The sequence below is a fragment of the Neomonachus schauinslandi genome, chromosome 12, assembly GCF_002201575.2.
Source record: "Neomonachus schauinslandi chromosome 12, ASM220157v2, whole genome shotgun sequence".
NCBI classification, from domain to species: Eukaryota; Metazoa; Chordata; class Mammalia; order Carnivora; family Phocidae; genus Neomonachus; species Neomonachus schauinslandi.
Genome location: NC_058414.1, coordinates 43,281,328 through 43,294,126, shown reverse-complemented (window position 1 = coordinate 43,294,126; position 12,799 = coordinate 43,281,328). Strand labels below are relative to the sequence as shown.

The following is a 12,799-nucleotide window of genomic DNA, read 5'->3' as shown; positions in this document are numbered from 1 at the left end:
CAGGGATGACGAAGAGCATCTGCTAGGGCTCTGCCCCAGCCACATATACCAACTACCAACTCTGTGCCCTCGCAAGCCCAGCCTGGAGTTCACTTTTCTGTGGCCCTCCCAACACGGACCCACACACTCCAGACACCATACTGGTGCCCCAGTACCTTCTGCAACTTGTGCCTAGACACCCACTTGCCACGAACTAAAGACCAGTTCTGGCCCAGGCAAACCAGTAAGCATCTCTGCCATCCAACAGGTTGCAACTACACCTTCTCCAATAAGGTCTGAACTCCAGCCTTGGGGAGGGGTCTTCCAAGTCTGTCATTCCCTGGATGCTCTCCCTCGGCCTTAGGGTATCCTTTAGAGTTCTTTTATATTACAGTTACTTTTTTTTTTTTTAATTAAATTAGCCAACTTGTAGTACATCATTAGTTTTTTTTTAATTAACATATAATGTATTATTTGTTTCAGGGGTACAGGCTGTGATATCACAGTTACTCTTATCATAGCCTAATAATTCTGTAAAGTCCCCTTTTAAAACCACTGTATGGGTTCTGTCTTCTGATATACTTTTGAAGTCAGACAGATCTGGGTTCAAATCTGACTATTCACCTGCTTGTGACCTTGATCAAATTAAAATTACTTAATGATCTAAGGCTCAGGTACTACACCCATAAAATGGAAAACTTTAGCAACTGTCTCATTATAGAGTCATCACTGGGATTAAATGGGACTATGGCTATAAAGGCAAATGCAGATAACCAATAAATAGTCTTTTCTCCTTCCCCTGATCTGTAGCCTACTGTCCATTTACCCTATGCCAAAAAAAATACAAAGAAACAATCAAACAAAAGTTTGTAACTGAAAAAATAATAGAAGCAGACACATTATAAAGCAGGCATATAAACCCATCAGAATTATGACATCAACCTTCCAGCATCTGTCTCCTTGAAAATTCCATCCTGATTGGGACAGAGTTCACAGCTAGGGGAAACACCACATTTACAGGCATCACAAAACCAAGGTTCTGTGGAGTTTTCAGAAGCTGAACTCATAATAGAGTCACTCTCTCCATCAACTCCGTAACAACCTAAAAAAAAAAAAAAAGGTATAATTAAATAGTTTATTTTTTAACTCATTTATAAAATTACAAAAGAAAAAGGGAAGTAGAGAACAAATCTGAAAAACTAATGGTTTATAAGAATGATATTAAAGTCAAAACATGTACGTGAAATCATTTTATAAAAGTACTTTTTCACCTACCATAGTATGCACAATGAAACAAATGACCTTTTAAAATAATTTTACATCTACTGGAAAAGCATTACGGGAATAAAAATTACATAAAAATAGGAATCTTCATTAAAAAGAAATCAGATTGTATCTAGGAACTACTGATTAACATTCATTGAGCTCCTTTTGTAATGGACACTTAAATATTTAAGACCATGCTCATGCAAAACAAACATATAATCAAAAAGGTCTCAAACTTTGGGGATGGCAGATAAAACACAAATTCATATAACCATAAACACAAAGTTAAGTATTAGGAAAAGAAAAATACATAAACCCACATAGACATAAATTAAGGTTATAGGACAATTTGAATAGTTCAGACTAGAGTTAGACAAACTGAGTTCCATTCACAACTGAGCCAACTTCTAGCTCTAGGAGGTATTTGATCTTTTTAAACATTTATGATTCTATCTTCTGTAAAAATTTATCCATAACTGAAATTAATAAAAACAGATTACTCTTTTTCTGTTTAACTCAATATTCTGAGAGAAGTTAAATTATTTAATGAGAAAATGTGATAAAAAAATTTTAAAGATCCTCACTGCAAACAAACAAGATTAGTTAGTATACGTCTTTACGTTTTAGAGTAGGTCATGTTATACTTCATCTACCTTTCAATTATTAAGAGTAAAATGTTTCCTTATCTATGCAAATATACATATCTGCAATTACAAATTATATTTAAAGTTACTATTTGCACTTCCAGATTTGTTAAAACTTTTTATAAAATTAAAAAGATTTTCCTTGATTTTGAACTTAATAGATGTGAAACATGAACACCAACATGAAAGTCAGGCAAAATAACACTGTCAACATTTTGGTAAGATCAGGTTCTCATTAAAATTCCTGAAACTCAATTTTGTCAATGAACTCGGTGTTGATGAGGCTCTTTGTGCCTGACAAACCAAACTCACTAGAAAGTTATGTCACATCCATTATCATGAATGATTCTTTCTCAGTATAAAAATACCAAGAAGAATGTATTGGCACCATCACAGTATTGATAAATATAGAATTCAATAAAGGGCAACTGAAAAGTTCAGAGATCATTTCACCCACACTATAAAAAACATGTCGAACTCTTGATGACTTACATAACAACTACAATAGTCATGACTCCTAAATAGTTTTCTTTTTCCTGAATGATGCTTGACGCAACACTTCATATTACCTAGACGACACCACCCTCATGATAAAAATATCCTGAAGAGAAAAAAAAATTAATGCATAAATAGAAATAAACTACAACTTAATTGTAGGCCTGATGTACACCCTCATCATCTTTAGGCTGGGGCACTTCTCTGATCTCCTAAGACACATTTATTACCTCTCCAAGATAGGTTGCTTCTACAGATAGCCAAATATCAACCACCCCAGGATCTTCTGACCAGGTTTATTCTAAGAATCTAAGTGCCAGGGCGCCTGGGTGGCTCAGTTGGTTAGGCGACTGCCTTCGGCTCGGGTCATGATCCTGGAGTCCCGGGATCGAGTCCCGCATCGGGCTCCCTGCTCGGCAGGGAGTCTGCTTCTCCCTCTGGCCCTCCCCCCTCTCATGTGTTTTCTCTCATTCTCTCTCTCTCAAATAAATAAATAAAATCTTTAAAAAAAAAAAAAAAAAAAGAATCTAAGTGCCAAATTCTAAGGGGCATCCAAAGTGACCTCCAATAAACTGAAGACATTAAAAACAAACAAACAAAAAAACACTATATGAGAAGCATATGTAAGCAACACTCATCTCTCAAAAGGCTTTACCCCACAGGTAAGTTTATATGCATCCAATGTAAGATGTGATTATTTGAACTGGTTACACATTAAACAGACAACTGGAGCCTAAACCGGAGAGTGTCTTCTCACAAACACCAAAGATACTCAAATTAAAATAAATAACTATATAAATACTGAGTTAAATCACCCAGAAAGAAAAAGAACCATACACAACTAGTAAATAATTTTAAAGCATCAACATTAATTTACTAGATGTCATTAATAGGTCAATAGTCATGTGTAAGTATTTTAGTCACACAATGCTACCAGGGACTATAGATTATAATTAAAATAGCCTGGTAGGAATAAAACTAAAAAGTTGGTTTGCAACTATGACTTACATAAGCTGCCTGAAGCAGATGCCATTAATTGTCATCTTTATGCCATTCAAAGGCTTTATAACAGTGAACCTTAACGTAATCTGAAAAAAATACAAAAGAATGCCAAAGAAAAGATTTCAAAGGAGCTAGACTATATAGTACACAAGATGAGCAAAGAAATCAAAACTTTTAATTTCTTTAATATCATTAAATTTGTGGTTGGTAATCATTATCTTCACTTCTGTTTAGATATACGTTTTTTAGATGACAAATCCTAAAATGAAAGGAAATACAAATTTCTTCTTGGGAGCAGTTATTATTATCACCAATAAAAAAGAATTTTTCAGGGGCGCCTGGGTGGCTCAGTTGGTTAAGCGACTGCCTTCGGCTCAGGTCATGATCCTGGAGTCCCAGGATCGAGTCCCGCATCGGGCTCCCTGCCCGGCAGGGAGTCTGCTTCTCCCTCTGCCCCTCCCCCCTCTCATGTGCTCTCTCTCATTCTCTCTCTCTGAAATAAATAAATCACATCTTTAAAAAAAAAAAAAAAAGAATTTTTCAGTAAACGCAATAGTAAGCAAAATACTGTATTCAAAGAAAAATCACAAAACAAAAAAATGAAAATTAATCTGCTTTCTCAAAGGTTTATGCAATACTACAAGGAAAAAAATCTATTTTCTTTACAAAATAATGTTCCTTTTACTTCAAAGGATTCTTTCATCTGTATTCACACAAAGTAGGCAATGACCAAAATAACAAAGCCCCCATGGGGCTATTTTATTTACTTCATTTGCCGAAATCAAGGTAAATCACAGCAGTTTTTTACAATAAAGCAAAATTTCAATTCTATTTTTTAAAGAATATTCTATACACATGGCAAAAATCTGCACACAGATTAAACCTACAAACAACCTGAAGAATTATTTTTGAGCAATTCTCCTAGGAAATCCCTACTTTGTAACCTAGAAGATAGGTATCATGTAAGTTCAAAGAGCAACCAGCAGGTGCATTAACTATTTCTTTTTCAGCTCCAATGCCCCTAAAAGATGATTCACAGTGTTATGACCTTTATAGAGTTCTTCACTTCCCACTTTTCCAGTATTTCTCTACCATACCTATTGAGTTTACTGACCTCAGGACCAAAGTTATAACATATTATAACCACTCTGATACCTTTTAATTAATGACTAAATACATTTTAAGATCTTTTTCTTTCCTCCATGCAAAACAGAATTTAAAGTACTATAAAACAATGTTTATTTCCAGGCACCTAGGTGGCTCAGTCAGTTAAGCATCTGCCTTAGGCTCAGGTCATGATCTCAGGGTCCTGGGATCGAGCCCCAAATCGGGCTCCCTGCTCAGTAGGGAGTCTGCTTCTCCCTCGCCCTCTGCCCTGACTCGTGCTTGCTCTTTCTCAAATAAAATCAATAAAATCTTTTTAAAAACATAAAAACAACTTTTATTTCCTTCTACCTACCTAATTCTGAGTAGAAGATGCAAAATTGCATCTTCAATAAGATCACGGAAAAATATTTTTCATTTGGGTACCCATATAAAATAAAATTATAGACATATAAAACCTGTTTCATACAGTGTTTTCATGTTTTCCAATGTGTAAACAGAAAAAATATGTTTCTATGGCCATCTGATTAGGATCAATCTCTGAGTAACACATGCAACTTACACAAATCACATTTATGGAAAAATGATATAAAACGTATTTATAGTTGTTTTGAATTATACAAGGGTATGGATAATCCAAATCAGTGGAAATTTTCCCCATTCAACTTGTCTCGGGGGAGCAAAAGACCTGCAGTCTTCCATCTTTTAGAGTAATGTAATTTTGGACAAACCACATCTCTGAGGCTGAGTTAAAATGACCTACAAATGTATTTAATAATATCTCTCCTAATATAGAAAAAAAACAGGAACCCAAAAGTTGTCATTTAAAAACTTAAAACATTTTTTCTGTTCTTAACATCCTATCACGAAGACCTCTGATTTTTACTCACTAAAAAAAAAAAGACTGTAAAGTAAGACTGTTGTTCGTGAGAAAAGATGTATGATACCTGTAACAAATATGTCTTAAAGTGTAAGAGAACCAAAGTGTCTGCTGACTTATAAAGTTCAAATGGTTGTAACTTGAACATTCTTTACTACTCAATAAACATTCATAAGGATATATTTTTGCATATAATATGAAATAAAAATGGTCTAGGGCTAGTTAACAGCAGACTGAAAATGAATGGGGGGAAAGCATCTCTTAGTAGACCTTATCTCATTTAATGCACAACAGCTAAACTGAAGGGTAACTGCTGGAAAGGGCAGTGCATCATCTAATGCTCGCTCTATCATGCACTATGACACCTATGTGACATTTTTCTTCAGACACAGTGCAATCAATGTATCAGGATAACTGACATCACAGTCAGGGGTACCCTACTATTACAAGTCAGTATAAGATTTTGTCACAAAGGTGTTTATACTAAGTGACAAGTTGGAACCCTTGGATTTCAAAAAGAAATTTATCTACATTTAGATGAAGTGAGTACTCTGAAAAGTAATGAGACAGTTATACATTTAATAAGCAGTATTTCAAATACTATCTTTTAACAAAATCTCAACTTAAAAACTTCTCTTTATTATGCTTAAGAGTAAGTATATTTAAAAAAAGAAGGGGCACCTGGTGGCTCAGTCAGTTAAGCATCTGACTTCAGCTCAGGTCATGATCTCAGGGTTCTGGGATCCAGCCCTGCGGCATCGCATCGGGCTCCCCGCTCAGCAGGGGGTCTGCTTGTCCCTCTTCCTCTGCCCCTCCCCCCAACTTGTGCTCTGTCTCTTCAAATAAATAATATGGAAGTCTGTCACTTAGGCACCTGAATTTAAAACAAACAAAAGAAACCAGCAACACTAGCTTCCTATTATGCTTTAGAAAATTTCCCCTTCTGTGGATTAATTTTATATAAAAATTCATTTTGGAACTTAAAAAGTAGTACAGAAAGATCTACAGCTATAATTGTATAAAAAATGAACATTATATAAACAATGAAAAATACCACAAAGTTTCAAAGTACATGAAAGGGTGGAAAAAATATTTGCAAGGATGGAAAATCTTTGTAACACATATAGCAATGAAAGGATTAACATTAAAACAAAAAGAATTCCAGTAAATCAATGAGAAAAAGACAAGCAAACCTACTGAGAAATGACAAAGGAAATGCACAGCAAGTAACAGAACATAAAATGCAACTGGCCACAAGATACCAAACTTCACTCATAATAACGTGAACGCATATTTTAATAAAGTGATACTTTCCAAAAGATTAAAAGAAAATTTGCTAATATGCAGTTATCAAGTACTTTGTACACTGTTGGTAAGAATATCAACAGGTACAATCTTTTTGAAGATCATTCTGGCAATTCTGTCTTTTTAAAAGTTAAAACGCACTTATCTTTTGATTCAGCAATTTCACTTCTAGGAATCTATCCCACAGAAGTTATTACATGAATATATATGACACCTATCTGTTAGTACTATGTAGAAGTGAAAAACTAGAAACAAAAAGAAAAATAAAGATACCATGGTTGAACCATTCTATAGCTAACTATGTACCATTAAAAAGAATAATATATCCCATTTGTACTCACATGAAAAGAATCTCAATATTAACGGGTTAACATATGAGTGAAATACAGCAAGTAACGGGGAAAAAAGTCCCATGGTATTTATCCCATTTATTTAGAGAAAAGACAGAGAGCATGAGCATATGCATATGTGATGTGTGTGTTCACATATGTACATGGGAGCCTACATGAAGGGGCTCTCACTGGTCAAATTTGGACAATTTAAGTATCAGAAAGAGTAATCAGGTAATAGATGATAACATATAAAAGCACAATAATAACTGAAAAGGAAAAAAGGGAGAAGTTCTCTACAAAATAAATGCTGCCTATTAATGTAGAGGAATGACAGAATTAAAAATCCCCATCTTGGAGCTACATATATAACTGATTCTGACAAGAACCCTAATACCACTATGCAAAAGGCTATTAGGGAACAGAATATTAACAAAGTCTCAAAGTTATTACCTCAGATTACTTGTTAATTAACAAAAGAAAAACAAATGGCTTTAAAATGGAGTTCTAGTTGACACCACCTTAACTACCACCAAAAATTCAATAAACTGGCATCATACTTTTTTGATGTGGTATAACGGGAGGTAAACATCATCAACATAGTACTTTCACCAAAAAATGTTTAAATCTAATCATGAGGAAAAAACCAGACAAATCTAGATTGAGGGAAATTTTACAAGTTATTCTAAAAACTGGCTTATATTCTTCAACACATGGTCATGAAAGACACAAAAAGACAGAAAATTTGTTTTAGGTTAAAGGAGATTAAGACACAAAAAGCAACGCATAATACATGAATGGATCCTGGATCAGGAGCAGGGCAATACCACAGTGATAACAGAGGTATAGAGGTCACAAGAAAAGTTTGCATAGGGGCACCTGCGTGGCTCAGTCAGTTCAATGACCAACTCTTGATTTCGCCTCAGGTCATGATCTCAGGGCTGTGGGATCAAGCCCCACATCGGGCTCCATGCTAAGCTCGGCATCTGCTTGAGATTCTCTCTCCTCTCCCCTTACCCCTCCCCCCACTCATGTGCACGTGCGCTCTCTCTCTCCCTCTCTCTCAAATAAAATCTTGGAAAAAAAAAAAAGTTTGCATATTACCAGCCATTAAATGTTTTAAAAAATGTGTTTGTGTATCTGAATGCTCATGAGAATTCAAGACAAGTCTAGAATACACACCAAAGTTTAAAGTATGTTTATCTCTAGGTGGTATGATCATGGAAGATGTTTTCTTTAGTTCATATATACTGATATGTTCTACAATGAAAATGTATTCATGTAATATAATAAAGTTAAATGAATAGCACCTGTATGGGGGTTAGAGAGTACCAGAGAGGGAAAGATGTGAATACAGACCAAACTGTTAATGGTAATTTCCTATGCAAAAAGAAGAATTCAGATAAAGGACAGTAATTCATTGTTCTACTTTATGTACTTTTATATTTGCAACTTTTGTGTTTATATGCTACTTACATTTAATAGGAAATATTTTAATAAAAAATGATTTTTCAAATCTCCTAACAAGACAATGGTAAACACTAATTTAACACCTATACATTTAGATTATATTTGTGGAATAGAAGGCATCTGGATAGAGGCAATAGTGTAAGTGAAAGCCCTCTAATACTGGAAAAGTCATTCAAATGGCAGGTTATGAAATCTAAAAGAGTCCTGCTGTGAGTGCAAACTTTAATCTAAAAGGACAAAATAATTTTAAATAGGGGAATAATATGAACAGATGTGAATTTCAGAAAAATCAGCCCTGAAGACAGTAGGAGAACCAGAGCAAGAAGAGGTGCATCTGTTTAGAAGTTTACACCCTAGCTCCCATCTGTCTCGAGTCTCAACCTTCTATCGTCTTGGTCCATTATTTTTTGTCTTCAGAGTTTAGTTTTTATCTCTTCTTGCCTTGTTCCCAACCATTTCTATAAGAAATAAAAAAGTCTAAACTTTTAAAAATCTTATTGTGAGTCTTACCCACCTTATACCAGAAAGTATACTTTATTCTACATTGCCCTGGCTCCTTTCCATGACCTATATCTGCAGCTGTCTTAAGCTCCGGCATGACAACCGCCTACCCATTCTTTCTCTCTCTCAAATTTTACTTCCTTCTAAACCAATGTCTCTCAAAGGATGATCTTCCCCACCTTCTGCAAGAGAATCCCAACGCACCTTTTAAAACTGTAGATACTAGAGCCCTACCCCAGACCTATTGAATTGGGAATCTCTAGGAGTAGTACCCAAGAATCTGTTTTAAAAAAGCACCTCAGGCGGTTCCTGGGTGGCTAGTCAGTTAAGCCACTGACTGTTGATTTCAGCTCAGGTCATGATCTCAGGATCTTGAGATAAAGCGGGGCATTAATCTCTGGTGAGCGGGGAGCCTACTTGAGATTCTCTCTCTCCTCTCCCTCTGCCCCTCCCTCCAGCACGCACACGTGCTCTCTAAAATAAATACATCTTAAAAAAAAAAAAAGAAAAGAAAAAAATCAAGTACCTCAGGTGATAATCTTTTCCACTATAAAATCTGAGACCACTGGAGAGAACATCAGACAATTATCTGTATTCTAAAAAGCATTAATATTTATTTTGTATACACCAAATATCAGCCACAACCATGGCAGAAACAGAAACATACAGGAGATTTAGACTCTACGTAAAAAACACAGGAACTTGTTAAACAAGATATTCACAGATTCCAATCCTTATATAGGTATAGTGGCTTCAATCATTCAAGACTATACCTCTAACCAACTTATTATCCCTAATTCACATAGTTGGCAACAAAATGAGCTAAAGAAAACATCTTCCATGATCATACTACCTAGAGATAAACATACTTTAAACTTTGATGTGTATTCTTCCAGATTTGTCTTGCTTTCTCATGTGCATACAGATATACAGACAAAAGTATTTGCCACTGATTATTTACCACAGAATAAAAAAAAAAAAATTCATCAAGGTTTTACTTCACATTCTCTTTAAAAAAATAAATAAGATTATACCCATTTTATGCATATATAAAATATCTCTAAATTGTCTTACACCCATTTCTAAAAATAAACAAAATTTATGATTTTGTGCTGAAAATATTTTTCATAAGTATAATTTGTCTCTACAAACACAAAGTAATCTCTGCTTCGATGAGCTTAATTTTTTAAATTTTGTTTAAATTCAATTAGCCAACATATAGCACATCATTAGTTTCAGATGTAGAGTTCAATAATTCATCAGTTGCAATATAACACCCAGTGCTCATCACATCACATGCCCTCTTAAATGCCCATCACCCAATTGCCCCAGCCCTCCATCTACCTCCCCTCCAGCAACCCTCAGTTTATTTCCTAGAGTTAAGAGTCTCTCATGGTTTGTCTCCCTCTCTGATTACTTTCAATTTAGTTTTCCCTCCCTTCCCCTATGATCCTCTGTGCTGCTTCTTATATTCCACATAAGAGTGAAACCATATGATAATTGTCTTTCCCGGATGGACTTATTTCACTCAGCATAATACCCTCCAGTTCCTCGATGAGCTTATTTTAATGAACAGGAGCATAACACTAAAAAGCAAACACATAATAGGAGCCTTGAAAAAGTGATTTCTAAATGCAAAGAAAAAGTTGCATTAATAGCCCATAAATAAATCTAATAGTATAAAATGTGGTAAAAATCATAAATACCTTAAAATTTCACAGAACTAAAAAGCAGTAAGCTAAATACAATATATTCAGAAATATATATGTTAGTGCAAGGATTAGCAGCCTATTGCTTGCTTATCAAAATGTTAGCTAGGATGCAACAGAAAGTTACTCAAATAAGAGGGCTGAACACTACCAGCAGAAAGGGAGGAAAAGGGACAAAAGCAGGGAAGGAGTGTGTTTTATTTTGCAGAACTGACAGTTCCAGCCAAGGAAACACCCAACTAGGTGTTTCACCTGACAGGTGTGTCTTGCCAGGTGTGTCTTACTTGACAGCTCCTTAGGAGAGCCAGTTTGAGCTGGGTTGGAGGTGAGGACCTGCACAAAAGCCCCCTGAGTTATCATAAAGTTATACTTAGCTCATTATAATACTAAAATCTTCTCCTATGGGTGGAGCTTTCTGCCATTTTTTGAACATATGATGTATCCACTAGCATGCTGACACATTAAGCATGTACAATTGAACCAGAAGTGCCCATATAAGTTCCCTGCCCCCCACCCCCAATACTGAATAAAAGCTTCCTGTACTAACCCCATGGGAGACAGTACTATAAGAGCTATCTCCCTGTCCCCTTACTTGTAACAATAAAAAGTTCTTCGCTTTCAACCCTTCCTTGGGTGTGTTCAATTTGATGCACCAATGAACCTCTTGAAATCAGCTACAAAAAGAGAACATGCAATTGACTCACAAGTCACCTAGATTTGCCAATAAGGTATGATGCACTCAATACACCCATAGCAAAGAATTTATAACTCACTTAAAAAACGTTATTCTTTGCTCTTATTTTAAATGTTTTCTTTCCCCTATTATATAAAAACAGCAGAGACTATATCTGGTACATCCTCCTGTTTGCTAGCCCCAAATCTTACATTTAAATATTTATAGAATCAAGGTAACAAAAGAAATTCGTTTAAATAGTAATTAATGTTTACATCAACATCACAGAGAAAGTTGTGCTCACCAAATCTCTCTTCAATCCTCTCTAGATGGTAAAAAGAGCAACACTAGAGAGACAGAAATGCTGATGGGATCTATGACTCAAAAGACAGTAACAGGGAAGTCTGGCGGGGGTGGGCGCGGGATACAAAAAAGAAATTTCAGTACTTTCAGTGGTTTATGTACATAATAGCTATTGCTATGGTCAACAGAAGGCAGGTCCAAGAGGGACTCATGCATTAGAGCCCTTTGTCTCTTAGTCCTCAGTACAGAGAACTAGTAGGATCCCCAGTGATTCCGTTAACCCTTTCCCCTGCTTCATTAGACTCTGATTTTTGTTTAAGTTTCTCCTTTGTTACTCTGGGAACCTGATAAAGAGTATCAGTTGTGTTACTTGGAAATATTGCTTATGGTAAAAAGGACCCCATTGGCAGACTGCATCTGAACTGAAAGTAACAATAAATGGGGTAAGTAGGGGAGAATGACATAGCCCAAAGAAGATGGCTCCCAAATGACTGTGAGCTGCTTGCTGTAGGGACTACTACAAAGACTCACAAAAAGGAAGGCATGAGGTTGCCTTGGTGGCAAGCTGTGATTTTGTTTTTCTATCCTTCTGAATAAACTAGTGCTAAATGGGCCCAATGATAATCTTGAAAATATTCAAGTTTAGCTACCCTGATAAGCATTGCAGGGCTACTTCTTTGTATTATCAACAGAGCTAATGCTTTAATGTGTATATGAAACATCTTGGGATTTTGTCAAAATAGATTGATTCAGAAGGGACTTGGTCTGTGATTCTGCATTTCTAACAAGCTCCCAGGTTATATAAATGCTACTGCTTAATGCTGTGGATCCATGGACCCTACTCTGAGTAGCAACACTTTAAAAAAAAAAAAAATACTGAAATAGGTAAGACTGACATTTTAATTTATTTATTTATTTATTTTTTTAATAGTTTTTTTTTTTTTAAGATTTTATTTATTTATTTGAGAGAGTGAGAATGAGAGAGAGAGAGAGCATATGAGAGGGAGGAGGGTCAGAGGGAGAAGCAGACTCCCTGCTGAGCAGGAAGCCCGATGCGGGACTCGATCCCGGGACTCCATCCCGGGACTCCAGGATCATGACCTGAGCCGAAGGCAGTCGCTTAACCAACTGAGCCACCC

General features: G+C 35.7%; 1 protein-coding gene across 4 annotated transcripts in view; it reads right to left on the bottom strand.

Annotated features, from left to right (window-relative positions):
• The window catches only part of PHF14 (PHD finger protein 14), a 196,217-nt gene that overhangs the window by 161,172 nt on the left and 22,246 nt on the right, over nt 1–12,799 (bottom strand). For all 4 annotated transcript variants that reach the window (XM_021689509.2, XM_021689511.1, XM_021689510.1 and 1 more), the window contains exon 5: nt 922–1,081. In XM_021689509.2, coding sequence (XP_021545184.2) covers nt 922–1,081 — 160 coding nt within the window. The remainder of the gene's footprint in view (nt 1–921; nt 1,082–12,799) is intronic.